The sequence below is a fragment of the Heterocephalus glaber genome, unplaced genomic scaffold (assembly GCF_053883595.1).
Source record: "Heterocephalus glaber isolate CG9 unplaced genomic scaffold, H.glaber_assembly_v1.0 deba00001446, whole genome shotgun sequence".
Lineage (NCBI taxonomy): Eukaryota > Metazoa > Chordata > Mammalia > Rodentia > Bathyergidae > Heterocephalus > Heterocephalus glaber.
In genome coordinates, this window is record NW_028258298.1 from 6,003,214 (window position 1) to 6,027,028 (window position 23,815).

General features: G+C 42.8%; 2 protein-coding genes across 12 annotated transcripts in view; one reads left to right on the top strand and one right to left on the bottom strand.

The window, feature by feature from the left end:
• Positions 1 to 10,384, top strand: part of Nfrkb (nuclear factor related to kappaB binding protein) — a 34,880-nt gene extending 24,496 nt beyond the window's left edge. For all 8 annotated transcript variants that reach the window (XM_021242820.2, XM_087214281.1, XM_021242817.2 and 5 more), the window contains exons 22-26: positions 126 to 338; positions 4,168 to 4,935; positions 7,776 to 7,882; positions 8,737 to 8,872; positions 8,986 to 10,384. In XM_021242820.2, the coding sequence (XP_021098479.2) occupies positions 126 to 338; positions 4,168 to 4,935; positions 7,776 to 7,882; positions 8,737 to 8,872; positions 8,986 to 9,111 (1,350 nt within the window). In that variant the 3' untranslated portion in view covers positions 9,112 to 10,384. The remainder of the gene's footprint in view (positions 1 to 125; positions 339 to 4,167; positions 4,936 to 7,775; positions 7,883 to 8,736; positions 8,873 to 8,985) is intronic.
• Positions 10,385 to 11,353: 969 nt separating this feature from the next.
• The window catches only part of Tmem45b (transmembrane protein 45B), a 34,639-nt gene continuing 22,177 nt past the window's right edge, over positions 11,354 to 23,815 (bottom strand). For 3 of the 4 annotated variants that reach the window (XM_021242822.2, XM_004862629.3, XM_087214284.1), the window contains exons 2-7: positions 23,611 to 23,680; positions 17,014 to 17,201; positions 15,989 to 16,195; positions 15,046 to 15,230; positions 14,471 to 14,616; positions 11,354 to 13,452 (exon numbers count right to left, since the gene is read on the bottom strand). In XM_021242822.2, coding sequence (XP_021098481.1) covers positions 13,335 to 13,452; positions 14,471 to 14,616; positions 15,046 to 15,230; positions 15,989 to 16,195; positions 17,014 to 17,194 — 837 coding nt within the window. In that variant the 5' untranslated portion in view covers positions 17,195 to 17,201; positions 23,611 to 23,680 and the 3' untranslated portion in view covers positions 11,354 to 13,334. The remainder of the gene's footprint in view (positions 13,453 to 14,470; positions 14,617 to 15,045; positions 15,231 to 15,988; positions 16,196 to 17,013; positions 17,202 to 23,610; positions 23,681 to 23,815) is intronic. The other variant, XM_004862630.4, reaches the window with a different exon arrangement.

Here is a 23,815-nt window from a genome sequence, read left to right on the forward strand (position 1 = left end):
GCTGGTGTATGATTTTTCAGAGTGGTGAGCCTCTTTGCTGGGGGCTGACGTGTGGGACACCCTGTTGAAGTACCGATCTCTATCTCACTGTCTAATCAAGCATTTGATTTCATGCCCTGAACTAGGCTGTCATGGCCACTGTTCCAGTCAAAGCGCAGACTGCAGCTGCCACTGTGCAGCGCCCTGGCCCTGGGCAGACGGGGCTCACGGTGACAAGTGTCCCTGCTGCAACCAGCCCTGTGAGCAAGCCAGCTTCGAGTTCTCCTGGGAGCTCAGCTCCAAGTGCCTCCACAACTGCTGTCATTCAGAACGTCACAGGACAGAACATCATTAAGCAGGTGGGTCGGCCAAACACTTGTGTCCTAAAGAGAGGACTGCTGGGTGCTAGCTTCCTGAAGAGATTCCATGCCCATCAGAAAAGGTTTGTCATCTTTGACCCTTAGGATTGAGTTCCCATACACAGCAGCCTTTATGTATGCCCAAGAGATTTCTTCTATTTCCATATAGCTCAGAATTTGGTAGTTGAATTTCTGGATTTAAAGTCAATGCTTCATGAACTTACTTGATTACATTTCTGTGACTTTATGTTTTTGACAGGGAAATATTCTGATTTTTATTTTTGCACATTATTCTCAAGTACACAATTACAGTAATACCACATAGACCTATGTGATTTTCTTTTTATGTATTTTACTTTGTTTTACAAAGTATACAAAATAACTCACTATTTTAGTATATGTGCTGCCGAAGTGAGCACAGGACATTCAATATTTATTTATTTATTTATTTATTTTGGGTACCGGGGATCAAACTCGGGACCTTGCACTTGCACGGCAGGTGCCAGAACCACTGAGCTAAATCCCCAGCTCAAGGGCATTCAATATTTAATATGATATTTCTACAGAACAATAACTTATATTATGTCCTTGTAAAAATCTGTACCTCTTTAAAACATTTAACCAAAACATCCATCTTTGTTTACCTTTGTTAATCAAAAGTTGTTTTTAAGAATTAAAACTAGGTTGTAACTAATGTCAGTACATAACAGTGCCTATAATTTAATTTTCTCTTTATACAGACAAATATACATTTTATATTCACTTGACCAAACCCTTACATACCTTTTAAAGGCTTCAATGTTGTGCTTTCTTTTTGGACCAGAGATTGAACTCAGGAACTTGTGCTTGCAAGGCAAGCGGCGGCACCACTGAGCTAAATCCCCAGCCCATCAAAGTTGTGCTTTTAAAAGAAAGCAACTGTGTATCATTCCAGGTTATATAAAGAGAAGTATAGAGTGTGTAAAGTGTTGTGTTCTTTATCTTTCAGTTTATTTAACAAAAATATTGTTAAATGACCGAATCATTTATATTTTCTGAATTAATTTTATAGGACATTTTAAAATTAATAGATTTCTACTTTAAGTGTTTTACAGTATTTCTGGGGAAAATAAGAAGGGAGGTTTTCAAGGTTCTCACCCAAAAAACCAAACAGCTTTCAAGAGTAGCAGGGCAGTGATACACAGAATTTAAGTTACTTTAAAAAAAAAAAAAAAAGCACATTATGGGAGCCAAAAGGACACAGGAATTCCCTGTGGGATAGGCTAGGGAAACCCATGCCTTGAGTTTGACTGGCATTTAGGCTGGAGTTCATACCAGCCTACAGCGCTTGATTTAGAACTAGACTAAATCTAGCACTTGAGAGGCTTGCCTGTGGCCATATTTTATTGGCTTTTCAGTTTATCACCACTAAAGGTCAGATGCATTTGAACTTTCTGATTATGAATGTGAAAGGATAATCATTGCATATTAAAGAACTTTGAGGCAGGTTAACATTCAGTACTGAGAGGAATGTTTTGTGTATGCCTTCACTCAGCTGTGCATTTACAGATGTTATTCTCTCTCAACACTGTGGATAGACCCTTCTGTTACTCATTGTATATAGATGAGGAAATGGAGCCACATAGTGAAGAACTAACCTTTCATTCGGTAACTTTATTTCCTTTTTCATGGTAGGTACTATGCTAAAGATTGGGGAGTTAGTGTTGTATTAATAGACTAAGCCCCTGCCTTCAGAGAACTGAAGTTCTCCTAGGGCAAGGAGGCAGATTAACTGTGTCAAGGAGCAGCACCTGTATTGGGTGCAGTGAAAGTGTGAGTGAGACGAGACTCACCCTGTGTTGCTGTTGGGCAGACACAGCTGGAACCATGGGTTTGTCGGTTTTTTGGAAATGGATTCAAAAGAGTGTAAAGTGAGGAAGCAGAGACAGTGAGGATAAGTAATTTTTAGAGGAATTTTGTGTCTAAAGAGCAAAGAACTGGGCTGGAGTGGAATGTGGATGGGAGCAGAGTAGGGGAGGGAGGTATGGAGCAGAGCCATTGTAACTAGCATGTTGGCATCTCTGTGAAGTGCTCCAGCAGAGGGACCACAGAGAGGAAGGTCCTGAGCAGAATGACCTGTTACTACTGGGGCATTGGATTTCTGTGGGAGTTGATAATAGGAGAGCTGGAAGTCTGGCCCCAGAGCTCTTGCTCACAGCAATCCAGCCATGCTACTGCTGCCAAAATGGAGGCCACCCAACCATGAGTAGACACGTTTGAAACAGTTGGGGACATAGGAGTATTTGCCCATGGTGATTGTGCTGGATAATAATAACATTGTGATTATGATTACTTTTTAGTTTAAAAATATCTTTTCTAAGTTAGAGGTGTATAAGCAAGTTTTGAGGGGTAAAATGATGAATCTTGGGTTTACTGTATTTCCCCCAAAGTAAGACTGGATCTTATATTAATTTTTGCTCCAAAATATACAAAAGGGCTTATTTACAGGAGATGTCTTAGTTTTTCATTTACAACAGTCTACATTTATTCATTTATTCATGTACAAAATCTACATTTATTCGTGAACACAAATCTACATTTATTCAGATATAGTTATGTCTTCTTCTGGAACATCATAACTCTCCAAACTCTGAATTCTGGCCTGAATTTCTTGCCACTCCATTTTACTGTAGAACCATTGACCCCAGTCTCTTCTGTTCAGCAGTAGAGCTCTCTTCTTGTCCATGTGGCCTGCTTGTAGTGCATTGGCAACACAGCTGTCAGTGATTTTTTTTTTTTTTTTTTTTTTTTTGGCACCAGGGATCGAACTGGGGACCTTGTGCTTGTGAGGCAGGTGGTGGAACCTCTGAGCTAAATCCCCGGCAACTGTCAGTGATTTTATCCCATGCATTCTTCATCCAAGTCATGACCTCTTGCAAGTAGGCTTCACAAAGTTTCCATTAAATTAAGTGTTAAACGAAGACTTATGAGACGGGAGTAGCAAAAATGTTGACAGCTAAGAATAATGGTTCACACAAAAATGAAAAATTGCAGGCAGCAAAATTCAGAAAACATTTCTTTATTTCACACGAATGCATTAGTACATCCATTACAATAGGGATGTATTGAATTAGGAAGAGTCATATTAGACACAACCACATCTGTTTTGTTATCAAGTGTACACGTTACTCGTGGGCTGTCTGTTTCTGATTGGTCATTTGGCAGTAAGTCTTGAGTTCATCTGTTTACATAGGCATTTACCGCTTGCCCAAAAGCACCCGCTTGAGCATTTACAAATGCTTAGTTATAATTTATATTATCAAGTATTAATGTCAATAATAATTATATTTAATTATATATTAATATTATAATTTAATACATTCGTTGTGTGTTGCAGTGGACATACTAAATGTGTCTGGCTGATCTTAGTTGGGGCTTATTCTTGAGGTAGGGGATACATTGCGAGCATCCTGAAAGATTGTTCTAGGGCTTATTTTCCAGTTAGGTCTTATTTCTGGGGAAGCATGGAACTTTAAAATATTCCAATGTGGATATAGGTTAGTGGTGAGGTCTTAGGTTTAATCCCCAGCATCCTTACCCACTAAAAAAAATCCCCAAGATTCCAGTTCCTCTCTCCCTCCCAGAAGTGGGGAAAGATAAAACAGACCCACAAAGATTACTTGTGATGCTGGGTAAAGGAATATAGGTTTGTTATATTTTCCTCTACTTCTATGCATCTTTACCATTTTTCAAAATAAAAATTAAAGTTATATGGAAGTTTGCCAGATTCTGCTGTGTAACCAGCTTAGTACCATGGATCCTTTTATCTGTGTATGTCTCCCCCATCCAGGTGGCTATCACTGGGCAGCTTGGTGTGAAGCCCCAGACAGGCAACAGTATTCCACTCACAGCCACTAACTTCCATATCCAGGGTAAGGATGTGCTGCGGCTGCCTCCCTCCTCCATCACCACAGATGCCAAGGGCCAGACAGTTCTGCGGATCACTCCAGACATGATGGCCACGTTGGCCAAGTCCCAGGTTACCACTGTCAAATTGACCCAGGACCTCTTCGGGACAGGAAGTGGCACTGCAGGCAAAGGCATCTCTGCTACCTTACATGTCACCTCCAACCCCGTGCATGCTGCTGAGAGCCCAGCCAAGGCCAGCTCTGCTGGTGTGCCTGCATCCGCCCCGGCAGGTACCACCGTAGTCAAAGTGACACCTGACCTCAAGCAGACAGACGCCTCAAGTTCAGCTTTTCGCTTGATGCCGGCCCTTGGTGTGAGCATGGCAGATCAGAAGGGAAAAAACACAGTGGCCTCCTCAGAAGCAAAACCAGCTGCCACAATCCGCATTGTGCAGGGCCTGGGTGTGATGCCTCCCAAAGCAGGCCAGACCATCACCGTCGCAACCCACACCAAGCCAGGGGCTTCAGTAGCCAGTGGGTCTGGAACTGTCCATTCTTCAGCAGTGTCTTTGCCCAGTATGAGTGCTGCCATGTCCAAGACTGTGGCTGTGGCTTCTGGGGCCACAAGTACCCCCATCAGCATTGGGACAGGAGCCCCGACTGTGCGGCAAGTCCCTGTCAGCACCACAGTTGTGTCCACGTCCCAGGCTGTGAGTAGCATTGGTGGTAAAGAGCAGCCCTCTGCTCGGGGCACTTCTCTGTAGAAATGGAAATAGAAACCCTGTCCATATCACCTCATTGTCCCGAACAGATTTACTTACTGGTAGACTTTTTTTATTGTTTTCTTTTGAACCTTAACAAAACTTACAGAAGCATAGTACAGGCATACATTCTTGTAAAATACTAAAGATGGTGCTGGAAGCACAGAGTAAAATGTAAAATTTTTTCCACTGCCCCTCCAGTTCTCCCTTCACAAGGGCTAATTGTTGGCAATATGACATTTATCCTTCTCTTCCTTTTCCTGAGTATTTTCATTTGTATAAATGTAGTTTAAAGAAAACAAAACCATGAGACTTCTGAGAGCCCTCTCCCCCATATAAAGTTGCTTTATTTTTAGTGTATGTGCTACCAAAGTGAGCACAACTTTATTTATTTTTAAAGAAAAGGTCTTGGGGATTGTTCTAGGCCATACACAGATACTGTGTTCTTTTTAATATAGCAACCTATAAAATGGATTCTGTTGCAAGATACATTTCCACTGTTAACAAGGCCACAGTGAATGCTCTTGTACATGTGTTTGAATGTGTTTAAGTACTTCTGAAGCACAGATTGTCGTGAAGTTCATGTATTGAACACTTTCATGTTTTAGTTGCACTGTACCCAGGAGACACCAGCTTACATTCCCATCAGCAAGTCTGCTGTGTCCCTCAGACGGTAGCCAGGGCTGCTAATTCAAGTGGAAAGTGTGTTAACTTTGTATTCCTGCCTTACTAGTGGAAAGCAGTTCTGTGTCAATTTTGCTTCCCTTATCACCAGTGAGGTTGAGAATTCAGTCATGTGGAGCCTGGCTTCTTCTCTCTAGTGACTTGCAAAGCTTGGCTGGAGTTTTGAGGAGGGCTATATTTGACTTTCTCATATTGTTGAAGGTGACCCTGTGTATTTGTATATATGGAAATGTTTTCTTCCAGTCTGTCCTTTTTTATTCCCATGCTGGGGATGGGACCCAGGGCCTTGGGATGCTACACAAGCATTCTGCCATTCCCCTAGTTTTTCCTCTTCGAACCTTTAATTTGGAACCTCTTGCTGTACAGATATTTGTTGTTTTATCTGATTAGATCTAGCAACTTTCTTTTAATGGTTCTTGGGTTTTGAGCCTGTACTTCCTTTACCCCATGCTTATAAAGATATCTTTATTTCCATAAAATTTGAGTTAAAAAAGCATAATTGGTAGTTCATTTGAAATTTAGTTTTATGAATGGAATGAGTGATTTCATAATTTTTAAAATTAGTACAAAATCACAAACTATTTCCTAATAACTTGAAATACTTCATTTATCACAAAGCACATGGTGTGTGTATCTGAATGTGTATGTGTGTGTGTATGTGTGTGTTTTCTTTGGCCTCAAGGTAAGGAGCACCATTCTAGTGGGATGTGTGTAAATAATAAAAATTGTGGCTTCACTTTTCTAAGTCAGTGACATAGGAAAAGCTCAGTAATTTTGCTTAAAAGCCAGAATGATGAAGGAAGGAGGACACATGTTTGTAAAGTAAGCAAACCAGAAAACCCTGACAGTGTGGTTTAAAAGAAAATTGTTTAACTTCCTGTATCACAGAAGAGGAGTAAGGAAGCAAGGAAACTGCTTCCCTACTGCCCCTGTCCCTTCTTAAATCCTAACACAAAGGTCTGCAGTGGTGTCTCTTTTCTCAGTCTAGGCAGAAACAGCTGGAAAGTATTGGGCAGGGCAGGAAGTAGTAGGAGGTGCCTATCTCCTGACCAGTCACCTAGTTAAGCAAGTTCCAGTTCCTGTACTGCTTATCTGAGATGTTGTAAGCATCCTTCAGAATGAAAGTCACGAATGAATCCCTGTGGAGGCAGCCTCTCAAGGTATTTTCTGCCTGCTGTCATCTGTAAATGGGCCACAGATTGAGTAAACTTTGTAGAGGTGGCCTGAGCCCTGGAGCAGTGTACCTGGCCACTTCAGAGTTAGTCTTCTCATGGGAGATGGCCAGACCTTTTCCAGGTCTAATCTAAACAAGATTTTACTACATATAAATTGAATTACTGGGTTGGGAATAGATTCAGTGGTAGAGCCCTTGCCTAGCATGTGTTTATTCCCTAGCACCGAGAACAAAAACAAAACCAACCAAGCAGTCAAGCATTAGAAATGAAGCAGCCTAAGAACAGGGTGTGGGTGCAGTGACCAGCCTTTTCTGTTTCTCCTCCTCGTTGTTGTCCTCTTTCTTTGTGGTTCTTCTTGGACCTTATTAGCTTGTCCCCAAACGAACCTCTCTTATCTGTGGGAGAAACAGAAAGCACCTGGAGAATGTGGCTTGTTCATCCTCTGTGTGCTGCTCTGCTCTGTAGTTCTCCAGTGAGCCCGCATTCCAGTGAGGGGGTGGCTCTGCACTTGCTGTGTTAACTCCTGAGCACCCCATCCTTCCTCATGTTTGTTTCATTGCAGTTTCTGTGTTCCCAGCCCTGTGCCATGTTTTAGGGAGCACCAAAGTGTGTAGGCTGCCTCTCAGGCTCAAAATGTAGGAGTGTGCATAAGTGAACACACATTTGCCTTTGTGTTTCAGGTACAGGTTTTATCCTAATGAAAGGAGACATGGTTGCTGCCCCTTAGGTAGCATGAAGGAAGATGCTGACACGTCAGTTGACACCTAACTGGCATGTGAACTAGGGCTGCCTAGGTTCAGATTCCTGGTAGGATCAGGGCCTGAAAGCATCTATAGTGCTTGCCCCTCCCTTCTCATCCTCTCTAGCTGATGGTTGGTGGTTTTCCTCATCAGCTATTATTCATGGAAACTGATTGCTCTTTCTTTGTAGGGGAAGCTGCCTGCTCGGATCACAGTCCCACTCTCTGTGATTAGCCAGCCAATGAAGGGCAAGAGTGTGGTCACAGCCCCCATCATCAAAGGCAACCTTGGAGCCAAGTGAGTGCTGTTTATAGTGAAGGGCCCAACTTGGCAAGGAATGGCGAGTGGTTTTAATGTCCTTGTCGTGGAATGGGAAGTTGGCTGGTGTTTCTGCCCCCAACCCCTACCATTTCTCTTCCTTTTTGAGCTCATCAGTAATATTTATTGAACCCCTAGTACTGTTTGTCCAAGCTTACATTATAGAATGGGGAGAGGAACTACGGAAAAGTAATACATTAAGTGGTAGAAAAGCAAAAAAGATAAGGGATGGCAAATGCTGGGTTGGAAGCGATATAGTGGGCCTCAGGACTGAGGAACCTCCCCTTGGACAGATGACAGGTTCCTGTGTCCCTGACTTAAACAGGGATAGAGAGCATAGTGAAATTTGCCTGGCAGTCTCAAGCTTTTGTGAAGAGGCTGTTGGGGAAAGGGGGGAGTCTGTCATTTTTGAAGATATGATGTCTTACTCTGTTGCCTAGGCTGGCCCAGAACTCCTAGGCTCAAGCAGTCCTCTTGCTTCAGCCTCCTGAGTAGCTGGGGCTACAGTGCACTCTACTATGGTGAGCTGGGGAGGGTTCCTTGCCAAGAGCACACCTTTCTGAGGGTCCTGATTTACTGTTGCTTGGCAAGGGTGTAGAGTGTATGCCATATTTTTCATTGCTCTGGGGCTTTCTGGGCTTGTTCTGCTATGGGAGGGATAGAAGCTGGAAGAAAGGTGCTCTTAGTACTGGTTCCATTTGAATCCAGAATGCTGCGGTTTTCACTGGGCACTAGACCTCTCTCTTGTCCTTCAGTACACATGTTCTAGATCTGGACTGGAAGAATATTCTGTGAAGTGCTTATACCTTACCACCTACTTTTTTCCTCCACAGCCTCAGTGGGTTGGGCCGCAATATCATCCTTACAACCATGCCAGCAGGTACTAAGCTCTTTGCTGGCAATAAACCTGTTAGTTTCCTCACTGCCCAGCAGTTGCAGCACCTTCAGCAACAAGGTCAGGCCACACAGGTAAGAGCCAAGGCAGACTCTTTGCCATTATCAGGCTTCTCTGTTACTTTGCTGTTTTTAACTGATGACCCCACTTGGAATCTGCTGACCAGACCTTCTCTCTTTTTAAACAGGTGCGTATCCAGACTGTCCCTGCATCCCACCTGCAGCAGGGCACAGTTTCTGGTTCCTCCAAAGCTGTCTCCACTGTTGTTGTGACCACAGCTCCGTCTCCTAAACAGGCACCTGAACAGCAGTGACTGTGGGAGGGACCATACCTGATCTGTTCTGGCTGAAAGGAAGAGAGCAGGGGGTTGCATCTTCCCCCAAGCTTGTCTGTGTGAGGCAGGCCAGTGGGAGGATGAAGCCAGGAGTGGCCTAGATTCTGCTGCCATGCTCCAAGTAGAGTCCCAAGAAAGGTTCTCTCCGGGCTTCCCAACTCTGCCTTTACCCAGTCCAAGGGAAGGTTCCGGTAGTGTGGGAGGTCACAGTTGCAGCATACAAGCCAAAGTTCTCTCCTAAGAGTAGGGAAGGCTTACCATTTACACAGTGGGCAGGCAGTGAATGAGCCTCATTTTATGTGACAAGTTTTATTTTTTAGCTCCTGGTCTTTATGACTCAAGGTCTTGATATGAGATTTGTGTCCAGAAAATTTTGTGTAATTTATTTTTTTAAAGAACCTGTCGTACATCTTTGTCAAATTGAAACCTGGGCTGTAGCCCCCTCCCCCAAACTGATTACTTGCTAAAATAGCAAGAATTTTGTTAAGTTGGTGGCTAACTTGATAATTACAGGGCTGTAAGATGGGGAAAACATGTAGGAAGTAAGGTGGTATGGATTCCCTGAAACAGGATTAGTCTGATACTGCCTCTTAAAGATGGCGTTGGGGCTAATTGTGGTCCCTACTTCCACTTGCCAACATTGTCTGTGGCAAATCATGAAGTCCAGAGCTGTGAGCAGAGCACAGAGGAGTGATAGTGAGATGCTACTCACAGCACAGACTTTTTTGTTAGTTCAGACAGGAATCACAAACTAGTGCAGGCCACTGGTTTTTGTAAACAAAATTTTATTGGAACAGTCTGTCCCCATCCATTTATGTAGTATCTACGGTTGCTTTCCAGTCAGAAGGCAAAATTGATGGATGCCATAGAGACTCGATGGTCCTTATGCCCAGACTATTTCTTCTATAGCCCTTTGAAAATAAACTTTGTTGACCCCAGCTCCAGAGGATAGTTTGCAGGAGTAGGGGTTAGATGTACAAGGTCAGGTGTTGCCTGGCATTCCCACTTGAGAAAAGGTCAGTCTGGTTTTGAAGTCATTTATTCCTGGCTGTTTCCCACCTCAGCTCCATCAGCTATAGGTAGAGCTCAGGACAAGTCTTAGAAAGTCCTAAATACAGAAGGTACTGGTGGATAGCTGTGTACAACTCTCTTGTTGTGGAGCAGCGGTAATGGACAAAGTTTTCTCCAGTGACAGGACTTCCCTATCTTGAAAGTATCCAAATTATTAAAATTTTGTCTTTAATCCACAGAATTTTAGTAATTATTTTTTTGTGGGGTCTGGGTGGGGAGGTAAGTGGAAATGGCCTGATTTAGATGGTAGCTGGGCTGAAGTTGGGTGATTGGGCAAGTTGCAAAGAGTTAGAGTGGTCTGTTGGTTACCTTGTGGTTTTACTAAATCTTAAATACGTCATCATCCTCCTTTTAACTGTGTGAAGATGGGAGTCTGAGTTGAAAAGGAGAACAAGATGAAACTGATCCTAAGTTCCCTTTCTGCTCCCTTCTAAGGGTAGGTGGCTGGGATGTGCTTCGGTTAGCCTAAGAACAATCAGAGTTGGGAGATGGAAAGCCGGATTCCAAAGAGCAAGGGTGATACAGGGTAAGAGTGAGCTCTCAGATGGGTGTGGAGAACTGGCTCAGGAATAAGCAAGGGGAAAAGTGAGAGATGGTGAGGGAAAGGGCCTTTTACCTGAGGAAAGGAGAGTTCATCTGTTTTTTATAGTACTCAGATGTGCACATCATTGTTACTTACAGAGTCATATTTCACATAAAAAGCCATGTGACTATTCCTAAACAAGAAAAAGTAGAAATTTGAGATATCTTGTCTCAGATATTACTGCTGGTTAAAAACCCCTTCTGAATTTAACAAATGATCCCATAGAAAAGTAGCTGTGGCATTCGGCCTCAGCTCTACCCACGCTTTTATGTACTCTGCCTGTCTGCTATGTGTTGCTGACATGTGTGTCCTGGAAAACAGGGATGTCACATAAGGCCCATGGGCTGTTTCAGGATATCAGGGTGGGGCTGCTCCCCGAGAATTTGGGGAGTGGCATTGGCACACACATGCTTCTTGTGTGCAGACCTCAGGGCTCTGGGCAACAGGGCTGCTGTGCTGGTTATTTTGCCAGGAGCAATTCCTGTAGAGTTGCTGGTGGCAGCCACTGAGCATCTAGGCTTCTGGTTGGCAGATGTTGCTAAAATTAATGAGACCACATGCCCAAGACAGGATTTGATGAATACTTTAATAGCACATTTGAGCATTTTATGCCAGGGTTGATCACTTCCATGAAGGTATCCCCAACCAAGCTCTGTGAAGGGTACCAAAAAAATTTTTAATATTTTATACTTTAGTCTTTTACTCTGGAGAATATATTTCCTTAAAATATTTTTCCCTTAAAAAAATCTCATTTGTATCTTTGCTATGAAAGTAAGGCAGAGAACAGCTTCATCTTCTCACCTCCAACCCTAGGGAAAGAGCATATATTTTTTTGGTGGGGGGTACCAGGGATCAAACTTACAACCTTGCGCTTATGAGGCAGGAACTGCCACTGAGCTAAATTCCTGGCCCAAGAGCATATTTTTTATTACTTGTTAACAGTACGTCCCACAGTACTATTTGAACAGATGTTTGAGTTCCTGCTCAACTAGCAAACCACGTTAGATCCTGAAAGGGGACCCAAGAATTCTCTAATAACTAAATGCTTTTAGCAACTCATTCCTAAGCTGTGACTTCAACTCTGAAAGGCTGGGTAGTCCTTCCTTAAGTACAGTTTTTCTTCTAGAGAGCGTGTCGAGCCTTATATCAATTCTGTTGGACTTGTGTGAAGTAGAGTGGGGTGATGAGAAAGACTGGACAGTCAGGTCATACTAGAGACTGGCTTTGTCACATGGTAGCTGTGTGCCTTTGGTCTGACCAGGCTCTGAAGGATTGCGTGGGCTTAAGGTGTAAGCAGTGATGAGACCAAATGAGATAGAGTGCATCTCAGAATTTAAAAATGCTGTACAAATGGAAGGTATTCTTTGGTCTCTAAGACCCTTCAATTTGGTGCTAGCCCACTTTTGTCCATTTATATCCAGAACTTAATACATTCAATTCTCCACGTCCTTTTATGCTTCTGTTGTTTTTGTAATACTGTTTTTTATGCCTGGAACAGGCCTTTTCTTTCTGTAGGGCAAACTCCTCCTTTCTTCTCCCCTCCTTCCTCTCTCATGGTTTGTACTTAAGGTTGACAGTGCCCATCACTGAATATATTCATGTGTAAGTTTCTCCCTAATACTAGTTTCTTAGCTCCTTACTGAACACATACTGGATTAATTCTTAGAGCCATTTCAGTGCTGGTGAAATATCTGTTGAAGGAAGTTTTAGAAAAGACAGATCCAGAATCAAGACTTAAATTACTAATTCAGAATTCATAGCTTTACTTTCAGCTGTGTTAAAATTCAAGCCCATCCATAAACTTTTTGTTTTCTCCACTTCATTACACAGATTCCCATCTGCCCTCTTATTTGCCGTCCCTCCTTAATTAGGGTAACTTCGAAGTTAGAACAGCTGATTCCAACTCTCAGTTCAGCTGCTAACTAGCTTCCTAATTTGAAAAAATTTACCTTTGGCCTAGTTTTACACCTTATCAACTGGAATTGCAGTGTTCTGATATGGTTAGTTAGAAAATATTTAACAACATTTAAGATACCAACGTTTGTGAATTGCTTTTGTTTTAAAAAATACTTGTTAGAATTGTAGTTCTAAACTAAAGGCACTGTCATTCACATATCTCCTGATATCTTTTTGATAAAGTACCTGCTTCCTTGGAGGAAAAAAAAAGCAAATTATCAAAAGCAGCATGATCTCCTGGTGGATTCATACCTTGTTTCTTCCAGAAAGCCACTTCCTGTTCTAGGTTTTCAGTCTTGTTTCTGTACGTGGAGTTACACAGGCTTGCTGCTTGCAGGTATTATTACTTCATTATTCTTTATGAAGGGTATTACATTAACACAGACTTTAAATTATGATTAAAAATCCAAGCAGCAAGACACACAGAACTCTAGAGGCCTAATTTCATGTGTTAGAGCCTTCAGCTAAGTGAATAGGTGCAAATATACAGTGCTGTAGGTACAGGCTAGGGCAAGCCTCAGAACAGGGCAGGAGTTGCATTCTCTCCAGCTGTTGGGTTCAGTAGGATAGGAGGTCTCCATCTACCCATGGCCTAATCTTTTTCCTCATCCGAGCCACTCAAAAGGGCAGTCTGATAAGTGTGATCAGACTTCAACTTCTGAATCCCAATTATCTCTCCTCCTCCATGTCGCTTCACCCGAGTCAGAAGGCTGTAATAAAAAGAGCCAATTAGATTAGCCAGAAAAGTCTTCTTATTGTCTCACTGAAGGACTATTGGTCCTTAAAGCCTTTTCTTCATGTCTGTATTGCATACAGTAATTATAGGTCTACATACCTGACTTCTCAGTATTTTTAAATAATAAAGGGACTCGTGATGGAAGTTTCATAATTGAGACTAAATTTAGGTCTGTTGCCATCCAGTTTGCTGTTTTCACTGACTGGAGAGTAGAACTGAAGGAAACCAGGGCCTTAGTCCATTCTATTTGGTCTGTGTGGGATCCTTTCTAGGTGAGGTATGTCTGCTTTTAGTTTGGAGAAATGAGGACTTAAGAGAAAAAAGGCAGCTCCAGGCAATCCAACCATAATTCCACATGTTAAAAGTGACCCTTGCTGTGCTTGCTTCGGCAGCACATATAATAAAAGTGACCCTTGCACTGCAAGGTGCTGCCATTTTCTAGTTGGGTGACCTGGGTGAATTAGCCTTCTGAAACCTTGGTTCCCCCTTCTGTAAAAAATTAACAGTACATCATAAAATGGTGAGATAGCTAAGTGCTTTCTGTAGCACCTGGAACACGGTGCCTACATAGGAGTTAATAGTTGTTTCAGTCTCCACACTGCTGACAAGCACTTTAGAGAGAGAGCACTTCTGCTCTGGCTGTCTTTTGATAGTCATGTTTCTGAGAAGGCAAGGCAAGTCCAGAAGTCAGTGATGGGTCCAGGATGAAATGACAGAACAGGGTCTACAGCTCAGTACTGATTACCAGCTCAGCGTTTCCCCCAATTTCACCACAGGTTTAAAAGTTGACTGTGACCCAGGCAGGTCAGGCACCAAGCCTCATCACACTCAGTTGCAAATCAGACTTGTGATAACCACCTTGCAACCATAGAGTGTCTTTCATAAAATTAGGCATATAATTAGCACACACATTAAATGTGTTCATTAATCACAATTTTGGGGGGTTGGTTAGCATGGAAAACTTGACAAGAGTCACCCTCGCTCAAACATACCAGTAAACAAGAGAGTAGTTGATGGCCACAATGCAAAGGGCGACCAGGTAGTGCCAGCAGTAGCACATAGTGATGAACATGATGTTGGCCTTGTCATTCTGATCCCATTCAGGTGTCCCAAAAGGTGGGAACAGCACAAATCCAATCTGGTGGGTTAGATGGACATGTTGGTCTTGTGGTTAGTTGTCCTAAGCAGCAGCCCAGGCTTCTCCCATGGCCACCGGAGTGGCTTGTACACTCCCTACTACCTCATGCAGGAAAGTTGCTCTAAATTAAATCACACAGCAGAACCTCAGGGCCTGCATTTCATGTGGACGGTTTAGTGAGTTGGTCTCATACGAGGCAGCAGTGCTTGCCATGTGATGTACACAGGTTGTTGCTTGTTAATGCAACTATTAATGGAGAAAACTACATAGGGATGGACAGGAGGAGAAAAAGGCCACCTAAACTCGTTCCCATGGTCGGTCTGCTGTATTTGCAGGCAACATGTTACACTGAGGACTTTCCTTGGGCATGCTCAAAGGGGCCCCCTCACCTAGGCCTCGTGTGGATCATTTGTGTGAATAATCACCTACCTGCCAGAACCACGTTCCCTGGAAAATAAGGAGACTGGTTCGGAAAAGTTCCAGCACAATATTGTCCCGAAAGATCACCTCTAGGGCTACACTGATACTTCCTCCAAACAAAGAAAATAGCAGGAGTGAGTGGATGTGTTGGTCCAGCGGAGGTCTGTCACGAACGTGGTAGTAGAAGAGAAAACCTGTGGTAAACCAGAGGACACTCATCAGAGACTTGCTTTTTTCTACTTGAGGTGATTTACCCTGGGTTTTTCCACTATAGGAATTTCCTCCACCTATCTCAGTGGTGGGTCATTTAGCATTTAGGAAGTCAGTTTTTGTGTAACATCACAGGGCAACAAATGGATACATTTAATTTTGTGGCTATGTTAAGACTAGCAAAGGAAGTAACTTTAAAGTGTCTGCAGAATCCATGGTAGGATTTTGACTTTATAGTCTACAGCAGGTATTTCATTACAATGGAAAGCTGACTAGTACAGTGGGTCTCCTGAGATTTGTCGTGCAGGCTGGACAGTAACACCCCAGGGTGTGAGCTGTATAGTTTTTCTTCCAAACCAAAAGGACTAATCCACCCCCTACCCCCAGCATTCAGCCAGTCCTGTGGCATTTTTTAAGTAGTGGTGCATGCACACCCATGCACAGATGTGTGCACATGTGTGAGGATACATTGGCGGCATCAGGAAGCCAGGGAGGGCTTGTGCAGTGCTTGCAGAGGTTTGAGAAGGTCCTCCATGCCTCAGCCTTCTGTGAGCTGCCTTGTGGAATTGTCATCTGGACCATCCAGAGCACAGGACCAAGCCGATTCAGGATTTGGTGGTCTTGAGAGTTGGATTTGTTGGGAAAAGTTATTGTGTTTTCTTTATGTCTCATCTTTTATACTCTGATCCCTTATAAATTGTGTCTGTCTCGCCTCCCATTTCTCCGTCTGTTCCACTGTTACCTTCAATAAATACTGCCACAGCCATGATCAATCTGTCCAAGCCCAAGGGGATGTGGGTGATCAGGAGGGTGAGCATGTCAACGATTCCTGAGACTCCAAAGAATAAGTACATAGTACTGTGCTGCCAGTTCATTAGTTTTACCCAGTGGTTTTCATGGTAGAGGTGGAGGTGGGGCCCATCAGGAACAAACTGCTCTGCTAGGATCCCTGCAGGGAAATGAGAAAGTGAGGAGGGTAGAGTAAGCAGCCTTGAGACAAAAAGACAGAAGGCATGAACACAGTCTAGATGTGGTGATGATGGCCCACAGGTCAGCAGACTGACTTTGCTACCTCAGGTGCAGCTATTTCAATATAGAAAAAGTGTTTTCTGAGTGATCTGTGTAGACACCTGGCTGATGTTGGCCCTTTGGGGGCTGGAGACGGGAAAGAAGCTATAGAAACACAGCCACACACAGATCCTGAGGGAGTTTATTCTGTAGCAGAGATGAAAACAAGTCATTATTACTTAAGTGAGAGTGGCTGATACATCTTTGGGCTCCCCTGCCAAATGAGCAATTAAAGAGATCCTAGGAAAAAAACAATTAGGTTGAACTCAGAAATGAAGCAGAAACAACTGATGGAAGGGTCCTGTACAGGCCCAATGGAGGGAAGCAGCTCCCAAGGGTATGTGTCAGGGCAGACTTGAGCGAGTGCCCTTCCTTGGACAGAGCGAGCTCTGAACTGTGTACTCTCTGGCTGGCAGAATGAGTTGGGTGAAGGCCTGTACTGTGCTTCTGGCCATACTGTATATAAGGAGGGGCAAGTCAAGCCAGCTGCAAGAAGCTGCACCTCAGGGTAGCTCTCAGTGCTTGTTCCTTCTACTTGCATCACCTCTTTGGAAGGTCAGAAGGTTTGCCTTCATGTCAGGTGTCCAAACTGTTCTTGGGGAAGCCAGAATCTTGAATTCATCTATTTCACAGGGTCCAGAAAATAAGGATTCTGGATATGATAGGGCGATTGCCTGGATCAAAAGACCCCACACTTACCGATGACTGAAAACAAAGTCCTGACTGCGGCTTCAATGAGCTCAAGACGCTGCTGAAGATGGTTTAGCTTGGTCTTTTTCCCTCTTTGGTGAAAGTACTTCAGTGGATACTTCACTGACCACCATAGACCAATTATAAAGAAGAAACTCCCTGGGAGAGCATGGCCCTTGAAGTTTGCCATCAGTGCTCTAGGACACATAAGAAGTTGGAGACAGCTGTTAGGTGGCTAAGTGAAGAAGACATATAAATATGTATTTTGGCAGGAAACATAGCACATGCCTGAGGATGTCAAATCATAAGCATCAAGAAAGACGAAAATCAACTGATTTTCATAAGCCTTTATGGTATATTACTGAAATCCTGCAAGTGAGTTACATGATGGAGAGAATACCACTGCGTATAAGGCTTTAGAAAGGTGCTTAAGACATGAGGCCTCCTCCATTATGACTGAGACTAGATGCCCTTAAAAGAGGGCTTGATGGAGGGAGTTGGTCCTGTTATGGTTTGTGTTTAGATGTCCCCCGAGCCTCATGTGGACAAATTTTCTGCCAGAGCACAACACACATGGCTAGGAGTCCCAACTGCCAAAGCAATCCTTATTCCCAACCAAAACCTCTTGAGACTGGTCTTCACTCGTTTGATTACTGTTCACATTCTGGTCTTCTGAGCTCTGACAAGAATCTCTCATCAAGCTTGTCTAGGGCTACTTCTCCAAACCTTTCCAGACTCCTCCTACATGGCAGTTCCAAAGGCTTCTGAACCACACGGGTTAGGTAGTCACAGTAACAACCCCACTTCTGTGCCGAAATCTTAGTTACTTTCCTCATTATAGGGACAAATACCTGATACCTACAATTTAAGGAAGACGTTTGTGTATTTATTTATTGAGACAGGGTCTCCTGCTGTAGTTCAGGGAGAACTACTATGTAGTTCTTGAACTCACTATCACTGGCCTTGAACTCACTATGTAGCCCAGGCTGGCCTCAAAATCATGTCAGTCCTCCTGCCTCAGCCTCCCAAGTGCTGGGATTACAGGCATGTGCCACCACATCCAGTGGAGAGATTTATTTTGGTTCATGGTTTGCAGATGTTTCAGGACATAGTTGATTAACTAGCTTCAAGGCAGACAGCATGGCACAGGGGTGTGTAAAGGCATGTACATGAGTCTTTGGGGTCCAGGAGCGGAATGTTATAGTTTGGATCTAGATGTGCCCCCAAAGCCTCAAGTGGTCACAGGCTTGATCTCGAGTATGTGAAGCTGGAATTGATTCACGGTGCAATCCTAGGCACAAGGACACTAGGATTAAGGGTGTGAGTGCTACCTTCCCTAAGTAGTCTGAATAAGATAAAAGGGGCAGGGAGATGCTGTGAAACTCTCTTGTTGCCTTTGCTGCCTTGTGCATGCCATGTTGTTTCTTCTCTGCAACGTCTGTTTGCCATCCCTTCCTTGGAGCCAGCCGACTATGGACTGAAACCTCTATAAACTGTAAGCCAAAATAAACCTTTCTTCCTTTAACTTTGGGTATTGGGTGTTTGTCTCAGCAATGAGAAAGTAAGACAGAAGCCTTTTGGTGGACTTTTTTTCATCTTCTGTGTAAAGGATCATGTCTTCTGCAAATAAGGATAGTTTCCTATATATATCCCTTTTATTTCTTTCTCTTGCCTGGTTGCTTTGACTAATGTTTGGAGTACTGTATTGAACAGGAGTGGTGGTAGTGGACATCCTTGTCTTGTTCCTGATTTTAGAGAAAAAGCTTTCAGTTTTCTCCATTTGATATGATATTGCCAGGTTTATAAATAGCTTTTATCAGATTGAGATAATGTCCTTATATACCTATTTTTTTCAGTTTTATTATGAATGGATGTTGTATTTTGTCAAAAAAAATTTTCTGCATCTATTGAGACAATCATGTGATTTTTGTCCTTGGCTTCTGTTTATGTGATGTATTATATTTATTGATTTGCATATTTAGAGCCATCCTTGCATCTTGATGCTTTCTTGGTCATGATGCATGATCTTTTTGATGATTTGTTGCATTGAGTTTACCAGTATTTTTTGTTGTTTTTTTTTTGTTACCAGGGATTGAACTCAGGACCTCGCACCTGTGAGGCAGGTGCGGCACCACTGAGCTAAATCCCCAGCGTGTTTACCAGTATTTTGTTGAGGATATTCGCATCTGTGTTCATTAAAGAGATTGATCTATAGTTCTCTTTTTTAATTGGATCCTTGTCTGTTTTTGGAATCAGGGTACTGCTAGCCAGGAATAACTCTGGGAATACTCCTTATTTGTTTGTTTGTTTGTTTGTTTGCAGTGTTTTGCAGTTATATAAGAAAAGGAAAAGGGTCTGCAGAGCGAATTTGGGTCAAGTAAAAGTAGGAAAATAAGTACACTTTAGAGGAGAGAGCAGGGTATAGTGAAGGGACACAGTAGCAAAGAGTTCACTGTGCTTTTTGTATTTCTTCTCCTCAGGCTGATCTCAGGTCCGGGCCGTCTGATCAAATACCTACTTGAGTTCTAGGGAGATGTCCACATGCAGAGATTTGGGAACTATTCTGATTTGTGTACTGGAATTTTGTAATTGACAGGTCATGCCTACTTCCCCAGGCAGCTTTTCCAGTCCCTATTTTCCTCTTTCTTTTTTAATTTCATTAAAGAGTTTAAAGAGTATTGGTGTTAGATCTTCCCTAAAGTTCTTACAGAATTCAGCAGTGTATCCATCAGGACCTGGGCTTTTCTTAGTTGGTAGGATTTTTATTATTGCTTAAATTTCATTTCCTATTACTGGATTATTCAGGGTTTTAAAATCTTGGTTAAGTTTTGGTAATTCATATGTATCTAGGAGTCTATTCATTTCTTCAAATTGTTCAGTTTATTGGCATGCAGGTTTTGGAAGTAGTTGCTAATAATCTTCTAGATTTTGGCAGTGCCCATTGTGATTTTATTTTCTTCCTTTTTTATTGCATTTATTTGCCTCTCTCTCTGTCTCTCTCTTTGTAAGATGGCTAAGGGTTTGTCTATTTTGCTTATTCTTTCAAAGAACCAACTCTTTGATTCTTGATTCTTTGTATTGTCTTTTTAAATCAGTTTCATTAATTCTACTCTTTATAATATCCTTTCTTGTACTAGCTTTGGATTTGGATTGTTCTTGTTTTTCTAGGACCTTCAGGTATGTCATTAGGTTATTTATTTAGGCTTGGTCTGTTTTTCTGATGTAGCCAGAGATATACACTTTCCTCTTAGGCTGCTTTCATTGTGTCCCATAAATTCTGCTATGTTGTATTGGTGTTATCATTTGATTCTAGGAACTAATATGTTCCTTGATTTCTTCTGTGACCTAGTGATTATTGAAGAGAATATACTGTTTAATTTCCATGCATTTGCACAATTTCTGTGGGTTCTTTTACCATTGATTTCTAGTTTCATTGTGCTACGATAATATCCATGAGATAATTTCAGTGATTTTGTATTTGCTTAAGCATACTTTATTGGCTAGTATATGGGTTTTTTTGGTACCGAGGATTGAACTAGGGACCTTGTGCTTGAGAGGCAAGCGGTGGAACCACTGAGCTAAATCCCCGGCCTTCCATCTTTTTTCTTTTAGTCTATAAATTTCTTTTGGGATTAAATGTGTTTCTTGCATACCATATCACTGGGTGTTGTTTCTTGATCCATTCTGCCAATCTGTGTGTTTTAGTTGGGAAATTAAGACCATTCACATTGACAGTTATTACTGAAAGGTTTTGACTTATTTCTGTCACTGCATTATTTTTCTGTTGCTATTATCTTTTTTTTTTTCTCTTTTGTTTAACTGCTCACCTGCCTGGTATATTCATTCTATTAGACTTTTGGGCATTGTTAGCTTCATTGTCTCTTTCTAGGATACCCTTGAGAATTTTTTGGAGTGCTGGTTTGATGATCATGAATTTCTTAAGATGCCCTTTGTCTTGGAAATACCTTATTTCTCCATCAATTTTGAAAGGCAGTTTTTCAGGACATAAAAGTCTTGGTTGGTCAGGATATATGTCTCCTGTCCCCCTCCCCCCCTCCCCCTCCCCCTCCCCTCCCCCTCCCCCTCCCCCTCCCCCTCCCTCTCCCCCTCCCTCTCCCCCTCCCTCTCCTTCTTTCTTCCTTCTCTCTGTCGGGAGTAATGCTATATAATTTTAGGGAAAAAATCATTTGGTTAGCCTAGTTCTCTTGCCTACAGCGCAGCTATGGAATAACTCCATTTTGGCCTCCAGTCACAACTGAGACCTCAATGATCCGGTGATGCTGTGATTCTCCAGGACAAGAAACATCCTGGGAGCTGAAAACATCCTGGGAGGAACAAACATCTACTCACTTCCTCATTGTTCTTATACTGTTACCATCTTGTTTACGCGGATGTACTGAACTCTCTGCAAGTCATTTGTTACATTTGTTTCTCCCGATGTACTGAATAAAAGGTGTGGTAAGCTGGGGGTTTTCGTCTTTGCTGCCCAGAGCAGCACTAATCAGACCTAAAGCTCAGCTTCTTCTCAGTCTCATTTTTCTACCTTTCCAGTAATTCGCCGTGTGCTGCGGTGGCTCGCAGGAGACTAGGACTTACTGCAGAGGTTCTGGTAACGTCCCCTTTCCCTGTTCTCTCCCCTCCCCCCCTTCCTTCTCCTTCTGTTCTTTTCACTCTCTCCCACTCACTCTCCATCAAAGCTATAGATATCAAAGCTACAGATAGATATAGGATGGGTCAGTTTTAGTACAAGGAGAAACCAGGAAACAACTTAATTTCAATAGAACAATACAAGTTTAGACTTCTAATAATTTGGATAACCAAAGAGGCTAAGCCCCCAAGAAATCTAGCTTTGATAGCTATCTCCTATCTCCTGTTATCCTTTCAAATAATTTGGCTGTGTGGCTTTTGATTTTCTCCCCCTTGATTCTCCATGGATCAACTTTGCAGGAATTTGGAGTTTTTAGAGGCATTTTGTTGCTTTGTCTTTTCATGTTTCTGTGATTTTGTTTTGTGTTGAGGTTTGTGGGTTGATTATAGTGGAAGACTTTGTTACTAGTAGCAAGACCTCTTTAGTTACTATCTGCACTCTACTATCTGCATGGCTACATTTGTTTCTATCCCAAGATCCAACCACTTTTGTTTATTTGGGAGAGAAGGTTGCTGTGTATTTGGCTTAGTATCCAGTTCTCTGGGAATGGGCTGTGGTACTGTTAGTGACACAAAGAGAATCCGGAGATTGGCATACAAGAGCAACAGCTATGCTACCTTGGCAGTAGCAATAAAATCAGCAGTAGTAATAGTAGCATCAGTGACAAACTGGATGGACATACCCTAGGAATCAGTATTGTACCACCCTTAGCCATAGCAAAGACATCTATTTTTTTAGTATAAACACTAAGACAAACTTAGTTTAGAGTAAATATTTACTAAATTCAGCAATTGTACCTCTATTAACAGAACAGCATTCAATGGTAATAGCACAGTTAACTATCTAAAGATTCAGAAAGCTCAATGGTTATACAAGTATGGATAAAGAAGGTGAGGAACTGGAGAATGAGAAGAGTAGAATTTGAAAAATCAGTGGAAGTTGAGGAGAGGACATTGAGGTAAAGGATCCTATAGAGGAAATTAATAGTATTAGGTAAAAACAGAAAGGAACAAACGAGCAAAACAAAGGAAAAAATAATAAGAAAAAGAATTAAAAGGAGAAAACAAAGAAAAAGAAAAGAAGAGAAAAAACGCAAACAGGGGCCCGGGATTTAGCTCAGTGGTTTCACCGCCTGCTGTGTAAGCGCAAGGACCAGAGTTTGATCCCCGGCACCAAAGAAAAAAAAAAAAAACCCAAACTGTAAAAAACCAATGAAAGAAAAAAGAAAAAAATTTCCTCTTTTGGAATGAGTTTCTTTCTAGGTTCTGCAGTCTTGAATTCAGCAAGTCACAATTTTCTCCATCTACCTTTATGGCCTGTGGGTTTGTGAGATGCACCCCACCCTGCACCCATGCCATGCTCCAGGGGCCCCTGTGCTCATACATTCTGGTCAAGTTGAGGTGTGCTGCTCACATTGGTAGATGGCGAAAGCAATTAGACCACTGGTCTCTGCTGGACGTAGGCAGAGGGCTGGGGGTTCAAGCAGTCTGCTGGACTGAATGCCACTACTTTCAGGTCCAGCCATCTCCGATAGCCATACTTAGCAGGCCTGAGTTCTCACCATGGAGTCCAGGGCCCAAGTCCTTCTTGGCCCAAGCTTAAACTTCTCAGGAGGTCTGTCTAACCCGCACCCTCTCCATAGCTGTGTCCTGTCAGTTTCTCACCCATTTACAATGGGAGGTTAACACTAGAAACCCTGAAGTGGGATTGCTCTGTAGTTGTTCTCCGGCTCAGTCTTAACATCCCCTTCCCACAATGGCACTTGATGTAAACACTTTCTCCTAATCTGGTGGGTGCTGCACTGGGTTTCTTCTCCAGCTCAGTCCTGTCATGGAGTCACTCAGAGTGAAACCTCGGGGTGTTTCTGTAGTTCACAATAGCTGTGAGCTTTTCCTGGGGCTAGTGCTGCTAGCCAGCCTGTTGTTCCTCCCTGGAGCTGCAGACTCTCTGGGGCTTACCTTCTTTGCTGGGGTCTTGGCCTTGTCCACAGTCAGGTCCCTTGGTTGGTTGCGCCCCTGCTGCCTTGTGCTGAGGGGAAATAACACAGAGTGGGCTTGGAGTTGGTGGGTGGCTGCAGGCAGGGCATGGAATCCACAGTCATGGAATTGCTGAGGGGTGAACACCACAGGGAGTGCAGGTTCTGTCTGATCTTAGACTTCCTAC